Source organism: Desmodus rotundus, chromosome X (assembly GCF_022682495.2).
Source record: "Desmodus rotundus isolate HL8 chromosome X, HLdesRot8A.1, whole genome shotgun sequence".
Taxonomy (NCBI): Eukaryota; Metazoa; Chordata; class Mammalia; order Chiroptera; family Phyllostomidae; genus Desmodus; species Desmodus rotundus.
Window position 1 is genome coordinate 48705279 of NC_071400.1, and position 13347 is coordinate 48718625.

The following is a 13347-nucleotide window of genomic DNA, read 5'->3' on the forward strand; positions in this document are numbered from 1 at the left end:
ATTTTCTCTTGCTCTTGTTCAGTTGTTTGAGTAATTTCTCCACTATTTAGTTGTATTTCCAGATTGGTCCTGGGTTAAGCTAGTGTGGCTTCCAGTCCCTCCTTCACCTTCTTCTATTGTTATCTGTTGGTGGTTCCTTTGTTGGGGACTTTCCTCTTCCAGCAGGTATCCTGGTGTTCACAGGTTCTATCTGCTCTTCTGATTTTTCAATGTACTCTACAATTTTTGGTCTCCAATCTTCATATATACTGGGGTACTGTTGGCTGTTCACTCTGTTCCTCAGAAGATTGGCTAGGCATTTCACTTGTGTGCAGGGGGATGTGGACTTTGCTCGCACATCCATATTCCCTCTCTCAGTTAAAGACTGTTATTTATTTTAGTGGCTGTAAGTAGTCTGGTAAACCTTTGGGTTACAGTTGTTTTGCATCCAAAACCCTGAAGTGAAACTCTTTGGCTCTAGGCAACAGATAGGGAGGATATTTGGTTACTTCAGGAACATACTGAATTAAATTAACAACCCCAAAGTGAAAAACTTGACAACTGGCAACTCATCCTAAAAACCAGTGTGTTCTCTGCTAAGAACAAAGAACTTCTCATTGATATTATTATGGAGAGATTTGGCGTTCTGCATGATAGTTGGGGAAGGTTTTATTTTATTTTATTTTATTTTTTATTCAGTTACAGTTGTCTGCATTTTCTCCCCATCCCTCTACCCCACCCCAGCCAGTACCCCCTCCCTCCCCCACCTCTACCCTCCCCCTTGATTTTGTCCTTGTATCCTTTATAGTAGCTCCTATAGACCCCTCTCCCCACTATCCCCTCCCCCTTCCCCTCTGGCTATTGTTACATTGTTCTTAATACTCTCCTTCAGTGCAACTCCCTTCCTCCAAACTAATAACTCTTCCAGGTGTCCAGGTTGTTGCCTTAAGATCTCCCTCCCCCTACTCCCACTTTGACCCTCAAATTCTTGTTTCCAGATCCTTTGTGCAGATTAAATTAAAATGATTAAGAGCTAAGCAACTACTTTCAAAGATTGAGGAATTTATCAGGCATCAAAGCCTCGATTCAAAAGATGAAGCTGTAATAATGGTAACAATTCAGGTACCAAGCAACTTGGCAAGGAAATGGGGTGGGGGAAAGGGAGGCTGACACTGTGCTAGCTGGAGAGGTACTAAAATCACAGGTCACAGAAAAACCAAGGTAATACTCACATGTCCTGCTTACTCAGAGAGCAGGCCCCGGTTTAAGGGTGAGCACTGCAACCACGAAGAAAGCTCACTAAAGCTAAAGTGGAACCTAATCAACAAAACAAACAAGAAAGCAAAATATAACCAGACATTGAAATTAAGAACAATCTGACAGTAACCAGAGGGGAGTAGGGAGGGGATAATGTGGAGAAAGGGGGAGGGTTTTCAGGAACAACTATAAAGGACACATGGACAAAACCAAGGGGGTGTGGAACCAGTGGAAGGAAGTGGGGATAGCTGGGGTGGGGGGTTAATGCAGACAACTATACTTGAACAACAATAAAATAATTTTAAAAATAAAAATAAATAAATTTAAAAAAGGATATTTCACCAATCTTTTCCTTTTGATACCTTAAGACAAGACTCTTGTTTCAAACTAAGTTGAAAGCAGACTAAACTGAAAAGCACTGACTTTATTTCAAACTATGTTGATTGCTTTTCCCTTTGAGAGTTTCATTTGTTTATCAGCAGAAATTCCTGGGCCAATTCTGAGAAATGCCATTAATTTCTCACCATAACTTGTGCAACAAGTTATGAGCAATGGGTGCGGTTGAGGGGGAAGCTCCCCATGGAGGGTCTTTCTTTCTGGACATGACAGCCAGGGGCTCTGAATGTGGAAGACGGCAGAAGAGAAAGTCTTTGGTTGGGAGCTCCTGGAAAGCAGGGAGGCTGGCCAGATGAAACAGTGTGCCCACGTTACTGCAGACTTGGTTCTAGGGCAGTATCCCAAAATGAAGGTATGTTTCCAGGGTGCTTATGGTCCCCACTACCAGAGAAACAATGGAGTCTACAGATGCATAGGGCCCTCTTCTCCAAGATCTTAACTTGGACTGTTCTCTGTAGGCAGTGCTTTTGACCTCCTTTATTAAAATCTTCCCTGGGCCCCATTGCTAGATAGTAGTCCCCAGTCCAACTGTATCAGAATTGAGGTGCTTGTTTAAAGGGTAGAATACCCAGTGCAACCCAAGTGAATCTGAATTTTTAGTGTAGGGCCTGGAAGTCTACTTTTTCAACTCTGACAAGGTAATCCTTAAGCACACTAAAGTTTCACTTAACACTAGTTTGGGATCTTGTTCTAAAGTGGCCCATTACCCTAATGAACATCTCCAAGCTAAGATATAGTATATACCAAGAGGTTATTGCTATAACAGAAATAAGCTCTGAAAATTGAATCATATAATACAAGACTTCCTAAAACATATAGTAAAGAACATTCATCCTGCAAAGTGCTCTATAAAAAGAGTTAGTCCTATGGCTAAATAACTTTGGAAAATACTGCATTCCATATATCTCATTTGTAGATTCATAATGTGTATTAATATAATAAAGGGTCTGAGAATTCCTGCATTAAAAGAAACCTTTTTATCTTTCTCTAATCCCGAATCTCTCAAGTTTATTTGACCATATAAAAGTTTTCTCTAATAAGACCTATTATCATCCCATAAAACTTTGCTCCTTGCAACAAACTTAAATACTGCCTTCACCTGAAATAGCGATCATAATGGTGGAGGTTTCTTTTTTTAATCATTTTTTATTGTTGTTTGAATATAGTTATCTCCATTTGCCCACCACCACTTTCCCCCACCCCACACACCCTACCTCCCACCCACCATCCTTCCCCCCTTTGGCTTTGTCCATGGGTCCTTTATACATGTTCCTTGATGACCCTTTCCCTCCTTTGTACCATTATCTCCCATCCCCCTCCCCTCTGGTTATTGTCAGTTTGCTCTTTATTTCACTGTCTCTGGTTCTATTTTGCTTGCTTGTTTCTTAAATATAGGAAGTCAAAGGAAGAGTTATTTGGTGTCTCCAAAGGAAGTACCATCTTCCTCACCTTTGTGTGGAGTCAGCTTTGGTTAATGTCCATTGAAAGATATAGAACAGTTCTGCTCTACCATGCCAGAAAATCAGTTTTCCTGTCTTGTTCTTATATGACATAAGGGCTTCTAGCATGCTAACTGAAAATGACATTGTTTTTTAAAAGCAACAAAATCCCCAGCATTTACCAGAGACAAAGATCACTTCACCTGGTAGAAGGCAGGTTAGTGTATTTTCCTGAAGAATTATTTAACCCTTCATACTCTCCACAATGTTCAAGGACCAAGTATATGAAGAAAATAATGGAAAGAAAGCATGGAAGATAGTTAAAGGGGTCTAAGAAGTAAAAGAGCAGTCAGTGTGGATATGGATGACCTGGTAATCAACAGTGAACATCTTTGTTGTTACAGCTCAGTAATCAGTATAAGAGTACTAACAATGATAATAAATATAACAATAAAGTAAAACCTCTGCTTTCCAGAGACCAACATTTCAGAATGCTCAAGATTTTGAATAGCTCTTAATCAAAAGAGAGGGGTTTTTTTTTTTAATACACTAGTCTTTTGAAGGCAAAAAATTGGCCCCCAACTGATCATCTTGCATACTGTAACCATTGTAGTCACCTTATTGAAGGAAAACAATATGCTAATTGTCTGTTCCTGTTTAAAATGAATTGACCTTCTTCAATACAACCCAAGAGGCAAGTGAATATGCAACTCAAAGAAGAGCAAAAGAACTTAGAAGAGAGTAATGGAGATAAGACACAGATGATGGCAACAGCAGAAATCAGTAGCAACTATGAGGATGGCAGGGAGCTGACACTCAAAGAAATACCATGAAAGCAGATGGAGTGGTTTTAAAATTAGGGAGAGATTCCTCAATAAGTTAAACACAGAATTACCATATGACTCAGAAATTCCACACTTAGGTATTATACCCCAAATAAATTAAGACATATGCCACACAAAAACTTGTATATGAAAACTTGTACTTGTTCATAGCAGCATTATTCACAAAAGCCAAAAAGTGGAATCAACACAAATGCCCATCTACTGATGAATGAATAAACAAAATGTAGTGTGTCGATACAATGGAATATTACGCAGCCACAAAAAGGAATGAAGTACTGATACATGCTACATTGTTGATAAATCTTGAAAACATGATAAGTAAAAGAAGCCAGACACAAACAGCCATGTATCATATAATTTCATGTATATGAAATTTGCATAATATTAAAATCCATAAAACAGAAAGCAGATTAATGGTACCAGGGCCTGGAAGGTAATGGGGAGTGACTATTTAATGGACATAGTGTTTCCCTTTGTAGTGGTGCTTTTCCTGACAAAACCGCACTGTTACCACCCATATTAAAACCATATTATAGAGCTAAACATTTTTACACCTAGCCTAAATGGAACACAATGGATTAGGTCTCTGGTAACAGATCAAATAAGGTACTTTGGTAATTTTCTAAGAGCTCTTTAATGACCTGAGAATGTTGAATACCTCTAAGGGAACTCAAATGTGTAAATTCTGAATAGCAATTCTTAATGGAATGACCATTAAAAAAATCTTAGATAATATCATGATTCAGGCTCTGAGTCAATACAAAAGTATTCTTTTGCTGATAAAATTATATATAAAGAATAAATGGAGAGAAGTCATGGTCCTTCTTTTTCCCTCACACCTTTACTACTTCACTTCTCCAAAAGAGAAGATATGGAATTTCATTCCTACAAACCTCTTATTACTGGGGACTATAGGGAGTCCTGCTTAGAGACTGGGATGGGTTTCATGACCTTTCTGATTTCTGTACTGCATTGATTTTTCTATCAAGTATCTTCTAACCACTCATTGGGCTGAGTAGAACCCTGTGGTATGTGACAAAGAGTTGACTTCTGCCATGGAAACTTACAGAAGTGTTGATGAAGAAATTTTCACTCCCTCTTTATAGGAATCAATATAGATCCTTCTCTTGTAATTCTGGCAAAGCAGTCTGCATACTCTGATTTCCAACGATTAGCAGGAGATCTAGGAGACAACCTCAAATGGAGGTGGGAACCTTGGAAATTGCAAGAGTGGGGAGTTTAGAAAGCAAGAGCCATGGGAAACACAGAAACAAATGGGGAGGGTGGTTCCTCTGCCCTTTCCAATGAGAGATGAGCTATAAGCATGCCTAGTAGGACTTACCAATCAAGTTCATCACTACACAGGTGAATGTTCCCTGAAATTGATAACTGCTATGCCATGGGATAATCTGTAAAATCAAAGCCATGGGTGCATGGTTTCCTTGATTGTTTTCTCTATTTTATATACATTTGTTCATTATCTTAGCTTTAAATATTCTATTTTTTTAAGGCAGGACATTTTTATCACAGTGTCTTGCACTAGGTTAAGGCAGAAAACTAGATCCCTTTCCTTTGCCCAAATATTCCTGTGGCCCTGAAGGCATGAATTTCCTCATGCCTAATGATCACTGGGGTGAAAGGAATACAGAAGAGTCTTCACATACATTGCCTTGTCTCAGAGCAGAACTGTGCCAACTCTATCTCACATGGGTGGGTACCTTTTCATTTCCAGAAATATGAAGCAAAGAGACTAAAGTTATCCTTAGTCATTTATTCTAGAATTAAACAACCACTATGTCCTAAAGTTCTTCCTTTTATCAAACTCCATTGTTCTCTGCTACGGTTTAAACCCATTTACCCTTGTTTTATCGTCAACAGAAACAAACAATAGCTGGTTTGTGTTCCAGTTCAAAATGGTGGAGAGAATACATGAAAAAAGTCCTTGCTCTTTTCCAAAGAAAAGTAGAAAATAAGATATAAAGTTAAAAATAAATAAATAAACAAACTTTAAAACTTCAAAACCATAGTCATAAACTAAAGAAGACTCTTGTGGAATAAAATATAGAAGGAAAGAAAGTATGGCAAAATAGGGGCCAAAGCCATTGGTCCATTGAGAGCTGGGACTAGATACAGACAGTAGGGGCTAGATATCTGAGCTCAGTGAACTACAAGGCCTGACCTGAAACAATAATCCTACTAGTAAAGAAAGCAAGAAAAAATCCCCATGGATGATGACTTCTTAAACAAAACTTTTAGAAAACAAGAGGAAATTCAGAACAAGGAAAACCTTTCAGGAAATCCAACAAAAGTGAGAATTCAAACCTGAAAAATATAGAAATTTGAACAATCTGAAATGGAGTTTAAATATTTACATGCATTGACTTCTGGCCAAGATGGAGGTGTAGGTAGATACACTTTGCCTCCTCACACAATCAAAAGAAGGACAGCAACAAATTTAAAAATAAAAAACAACCAGAACTGCCAGAAAATCAAACTCTACAGAAGTCAGACAACCAAAAAATTAAAGAAGAAACATTCATCCAGACTGGTAGGAGATACAGAGATGGACAATTGGGGTGGAGAGGATGCTCAACAAATAGGTGGTTGGAGGCCCGGGCCGATGAGGCAGTAGCTGGTGGTACCACATTTGCATGGGGAACAACTGCAGAGCAAGACAGACTGTGCAACCTGGGGTTGCAACCCCGTGCAACCAAGGCAGAAAAAGAAAGCCTCAAAACCTCTAGCTGTAAAAACCTGTGGGGGTTGCAGTGGCAGGAGAAATACCCAGCTTCATAGGAGAGTTCATTGGAGAGACCCACAAGGTCCTAGAATGTATACAAATGCACCCACCAAGGAATCAGCACCTGAAAAGGCACAATTTGCTTGTGGGTAGTGGGGAAAATGACTGAAAGCAGGTGGAGAGACAAGCAAGTGGCACTGTTCCCTCTCTGACATCACCCCAACATGCAGTGCCACAACACACAAATGTGGGTTGTGCAGCCCCAGTGAATACCTAAGGATCTGCCCCTTACAGTGTAACAAGTGCACCAAGACAAAGAAATATGGCCCAAATGAAAGAACAGATCAAAGCTCCAGAAAAACAACTATTCAGTGAAAAGATAGCCAACCTATCAGATGTAGAGTTGCTCAGGATGCTCACAGAAATGGTTGAGTATGCTCGCAAGATAGAGGAAAAAGTGAAGGCTATGAAAAGTGAAATAAAGGAAAATATACAGGGAACCAACAGTGAAGGGAAGGAAACTGGGACTCAAATCAATGATTTGGAACAAAAAGAAGAAATAAACATCCAACCAGAACAGAATGAGGAAAAAATAATTCAAAAAAATGAGGAGAGGCTTAGGAACCTATGGGGCAACATTAAACTTTTCAACATCTAAATCATAGGGGTGCCAGAAGGAGAAGAGGAAGACCAAGAAATTGAAAACTTATTTGAAGAAAAAATGAAGAACTTCCCTAATCTGGCAAAGGAAATAGACTTGTAGAAAGTCCTGGAAGCTCAACGTCCCAAAGAAGCTGGACCAAAGGAAGCACACACCAAGGCACAACATAATTACATTACTCAAGATTAAAGATAAGGGAAAAAAAGATAAGGAGAGAATCTTAAAAGCAGCAAGCAAAAAGGACACAGTTACCTACAAAGGAGTTCCCATAAGACTGTCAGCTGATTTCTCAAAATAAACCTTGCAGGCAAGAAGGGGATGGAAAGAAGTATTCCAAGTCATGAAAGGCAAGGGCCTACATCCAAGATTACTGTATCCAGAAAAGCTATCATTTAGAATGGAAGGGCAGATAAAGTGCTTCCCAGATAAGGTCAAGTTAAAGGAGTTCATCATCACCAAGCCCTTATTATATGAAATGTTAAAGGGACTTATCTAAGAAAAAGAAGATCAAAACTATGAACAGTAAAATGACGACAAACTCACAACTATCAACAACTGAACCTAAAACAAAAACTAAAACAAACTAAGCAAACAACTAGAACAGGAGCAGAATCACAGAAATGGAGCTCACATGGAGGGTTATCAGTGGGGAGGGGGAGGGGTAGAATGAGGGAAAAGGTACAGGGAATAAGGAGAATAATTGGTAGGTACAAATTAGACAAGGGGAAGGTTAAGAATAGTTGGGAAATGGAGAAGCCAAAGAACTTATATGTACAACCCATGGACATGAACTAAGGAGGGAGGTAGATACTGGAAGGGAGGAGATGCAGGGCAGAGCAAGATAAAGGGGAGAAATAAATGGGACAACTGTAATAGCAAAATCAATAAAATATACTTTAAAAATACCAAAACATTTAGGATCAAAAATAAGTAAATAAATATTTACATGCCTTAAAAGAAGAAAGAAGAGATTAAGATCCCAAGAAGCAATGCCAGAGGGTTATAAAACAGCAATATGTGGATATTTTGAAATACAATTCAAAATATTTGGAAAAAATAGAACTATTGAAAATTAAAACAAATAAAACTCATAAATAGCCTAAACAATAGGCATAAAAAGGTTGGAGAAATTATTCATGAATTGGAGGACAGAACTGATGTATCATTACAGGGAATATACCAACATGGAAAAAATAAAGGTGACCTTAAAACACACAGAAGATAAATCAAATGAACAGCAACAACATACGCCAAAGATAACTTTAAGAATGAGAAAAATATAGAAGGTGAAGAGGTAATTTTTACAAAACTAATGACTTAAAAATAAAGAGAAATTTCAGTCCTTTCACTGAAAACATCATCTGCTAATAAGGCTAAATTAAAATAAGTAATACATCTACAGCACCTCATTGTGTGCACCAACAAAAAAAAAAAAAGAAAAAGAAAAAGAGAGAGAGGCAGAAAATCTCAAAATCTAGAAGGGGAAAACAGGTTACCTACAAAAGAACTAGAATAAAAAAAATACCCCCCCCCAAAATAAATAAAAATAAAAAAGGAACTACAATCAAACAGCATACTTCTCATCCACAAACAAAGGAAGTCAACAAACCATTTATTAATATCTGCAAAGTGCTGAGGGAAAATAAACATTCACTTATAATTTTACACCAAAATTATCATTTGAGAATGGGGGCAAAATAAAGACATTTTCGCATATAAGGGTTATGGAACTTTAGTACCACTACCCACAGAAAGAACTGTTAAAGATTATAGTTAACAAGAAGAAAAATAAACTCATAAGAAGTGACCTGAAAGAACAAGAAAGAAAAAAAAAGTGAACAGCTGGTTTCTATACTCAATAAAATGGGCTTTTTAAGTCTTCAAGACAATGTGTTTATTTCTTTCAATTTTCTCTTTTCTGGGATTTATGATCTCAATTTTTAATACTTTATTTTTCCCTCAGAATAACTGCTAGCTTATGCTTTCCCCTTCTCTCAATACTTGCTTCCTGTTTTACAGCTGGGGTAATTGACATCCATACTCCACTCTATGCTCTTCCATCCTACGTTCTGTGTCTGCCTCATGCCTCAACCTCTTTTCCAGGGGGAAAAAAACCCTCTACATATCAGTTTAGATAAATTCCTATGACTTTAGACCACTTTTGGAGTCTTCTGGGGGGGAGAACCCAGCTTTTATAATGCTATATGACAATCTGGCAGATTTTTTTAAAAAAAGCTCCCCAGATTAACCTCTTCATCAAAAATTTCACTCCAATTAACCCAAACCTCTCCCATACCATTTCTGTAATACAGTTAAAGTAGAGTACAAGAAGCAAATAAACAGAAAAATAGTAAGCCTCATTCATTTAGGGATTGATTCTTAAAACCAAGTTTTAGGTTGTTCATGTGTTGAGTTAGTCTCTTAGCTCTTGGAGAATATACTATCATCACCAATACTCAGAAATCTGTGACATGGCATGATCTTTTGCCATCTGGTAAAGAATCCCTTGTGTTTATCAGAGTGTATTTACTGATGCAGGAAAGTTCATTCTACTCCAAAAACGTGGTGACAAAAAGGGTTGGGAATTTCTTTCCACTAAACAAAAACTCATTTCTGCAACATTTCAGTTAACTGACTTTTAATTGAACCTCATTCTTAACCCCATTCCCATAACTTTTGCCCTAACACATTTGGTTTCTCTTATAAGTTCACTATTTACTATTTAGAAGAGTACCATCTATGCTCTAGACTTCGCATTTTTATGGTCATGTCCTGCCCTTTTAGGAATATCAAAAAAGTGATGGATCCTCTCTAAAGAAATTTACATGTATATGTGGCTACACTAAAGACTACAAACAATTTAAAAGGGTCCCCTGACCCCATAAAGCTCATCCATGAACCCCAACTGCAGACCTTCTCCTTAGAGGGAGACCATAAAAAGACTTAAGAGGATTATAAGGCTTCTACTTCCCAGTTCCCAAGACTGTTCCTTAGCTTCTCCTAGGACTGTTGTTGGCCCCACAAACATTCTCTAAATCATTGCACACACATGCCTCTGGTGTGGGAGCCAGGCCCCAGTCAGATGTGAACAAAGTGTCATTGAGGGAGCCCCTGCCTCAGATAAACACCCTAACCACAAACCATGAAAGCAGATATCCTAACAGCCTTGTGAAAGTCTCTGCCTGCCTTCTCCTTATATTTACTCTTAACAATGTGTACATAGTAACTGCAGTCTGGAAGAGGTGACTATTCAGCAGGCAGGCAGCTTTACACTGTCATAAACCTCACTGGATCAGCTCCTTTGATTTATGAACAGACCCTCATCATTTAGAAGCTATGCTCAGATGCAATTCCAGCACTAATTGCATAGGACACATGCCACCATGCTACAACTCCTTTGGTACACACTGATTGTGGCAGAAAGAGGCTGTTTACAGTGAAAAATTTCTGGACCACAGTTCCCTTCTCCCAACTGACATGCACCTTCAAATGATTAAAAGCCCAATGAAAACCTGTTACTGGGTACCCAATAACTTATTAGAGCCTATAATGTGTCCTGCTTGGGCTATAAACAGTATTTAGGGGCCAGTGTGGGATTCCTAAAAGTGTCCTATTGTTATTTCTGTCTGGAAGTTTCCCTTCTGGGGAATTAGGGAGATGGAGTGGGTTGAGTAGAAAAGGGAGGAAGAAGAACTACAGCTGGGAAAGAAAGAGGTAAATCAGTTTACCTGGGCAGCGAGGGCAGCACAGATGAGGAATATGCACAGGAGAGAGGCAATGGAGACTTGGACATCTGACTCGGCTGCAAAGCACATTTCCATTCTGAAAGAGAGGAGGCAACAAGAAAAAATCAAAGGCCTTTCAAAGGTCAATGACATCATGCCAGTTTGGGAAACAGTCATGCAGGGACTCACCCAGACAGTGAATAATGCATTCCTGAGAAGCTGAGTGAAATCAGCATTTTTCTTTCCTTTTCTCATCATTAGCACCTCTGCTGGGCTGGTTGATACTTTATTGACATGTTTTTCTAAGACGGGAATCACTACTACATCAGTTTTCAAAGCCTTCCACTAATTTTGGGAGGCTTCTTCTGGCTTAGCTCTGTTTCTACCATTCCCCAGCTCTAACTGCACATCTTTTCCAAGAGCCTAGTCTGATTTCATAATTACCTGCTCAATGCCATGGAAGGGAAGGAATAATAAGCCATGAGTCCCCTGAGCTGCTACCCACCCCTAGGCAAGGAGACAACCCTAGCACATGAATCTTAGGTTCCAAATAACCCTGCCTTGGTCCACTATGTTAAGTGCCTTCTTTCTTCATTTCTCTTTTCAGTCTACATTTTTCTGAGAACAAGCTAGAGTTTGGAATTGAGCTGATTAGCTGGTATATCTGGGTGGGGCAACTAAGTCCCTGCCTAATTTACAATTACAAGATCCCTAGCTCTGACAGCTCTCAACCATTCCTGGAACAAAGGAAGACTTCGGAAATCAGTTTTGCGTTAACATTTTCCATCCATAATTCAGTTGAAGTGAGGGTTACTTTTATCTGTCAGGCTGTTGTAGGGGGTGAGGGTGATGAAGAGTATGGAGAAAGAAAAGATGCCTAGCACTTGAGCTGTTGGCACTGGGATCATATTAACATTTTCACTGTCCCACAGACAGCAAAGCCTCAGCCCCTGAAGGTTAGCTGTCCATTTCCAATATGTTGGTCAAGAATCTGTTACAATCATGCCATACCAGGCAGTTAGGCAGTCTCCAGATGCTCTATCCAATAGCTCCTCTAGTCATTTAAAGAGGCAGTGTTCATTTATACCTTCTTTTCTCATGTAGTTTTTAGAAGAAATTTTTGGAGTGTTGCATTTGGAAATACCACAGAGCCTCCTTTATGTGTCACACTCCTCAGAGGCAGGTGGTACCATTTTGAAGTGAGATCAAAGCACATCAGAAACCACTCCTCCTGGGTGAAATCTTAACTGATTCCTCCTTAGTGCTTTATTCTATTCTAGAATTAATCAATTAATTAAAATAATAATGACCATAATGAGAGTGATGATGATGATAGTAGTTAATGTTTCTTCAATGTTGATTGTGACCAACCACTGTTTTAAGTGATTAAAATTAATTAGTGAATTTAACCCTTACTATAACCCTATGAAATATGTAATATCATTATGCCATTTTAAAGAAGGTGGAGGAATCTCAGAGAGGTTAGGTAAATTGTCCAATGTAACATGGCTCATAGGTGGCAGTGGCAGGGTTGGAAACTTGGTCTGTTTTGACTCTAGAGGCCTTCAGCCTCTTAACACCACCTGATATTGTCTGAAAGCTAGGTTTCCACATGCTCAAAATTCTGAAAGCCCAATTTTCTGTTCAAATGGCAAAAGTTTCTGTTCCTGTTCCACCTCGGCACTAATGAAGAGTTGAGTTCTGCCATGATGTCTCAAATGAGAGGCTGGTCTTGAAAATTCTTTTGTATATGTTCAGCATTCTTACTTCTTAAAGCCTAGTACAAGGCCTCCCTTCTCAATTGGCCTAGTGTGGTGATTCTCCACTGGAGTCATTCTGCTCCCCAAGTTGCTTTGGCCATGTCTGGAGATATTTTTGGTTGTCACAGTTAGGGTCAGTGTTATTGTTGCCTGGTAGGTAGAGGTCAGGAATGGTGCTAGAAATCTGTAATGCACTAAGCAGCCCCCACAACAAGGAATTATCTGTCCCCAAATGTCAACACTGCCAAGGTTGAGAAACACTGGCCTAGAATATGGTGGTAGAGCTCTGTTCAGAAAAATGAACCATAGCTGTGGTTCTGGGTTAAGGCCATGGAAAGAAAATGGGACTACCTGTGTTGTCCTATTGCAAACATAGCATTTAAGCTATCCAAATGCCTCTCCAAAGTAATTGACAGGAGCCAAGGCCAAGCCGAAGAACTCTAATCCTCACCAGGTACAGGCCAAGGTCTCACTACCTCAGTGCTAATAAAAATTATTGGCTGAGACAACATAAAATACAGTCTCTCAGTGAATCAGTGAATAAT

General features: G+C 39.0%; 1 protein-coding gene across 3 annotated transcripts in view; it reads right to left on the bottom strand.

Moving 5' to 3' along the window:
* The window catches only part of CHRDL1 (chordin like 1), a 154556-nt gene that overhangs the window by 118625 nt on the left and 22584 nt on the right, over positions 1-13347 (bottom strand). For all 3 annotated transcript variants that reach the window (XM_045188513.2, XM_045188511.2, XM_024551654.3), the window contains exon 4: positions 11046-11139. In XM_045188513.2, coding sequence (XP_045044448.2) covers positions 11046-11139 — 94 coding nt within the window. The remainder of the gene's footprint in view (positions 1-11045; positions 11140-13347) is intronic.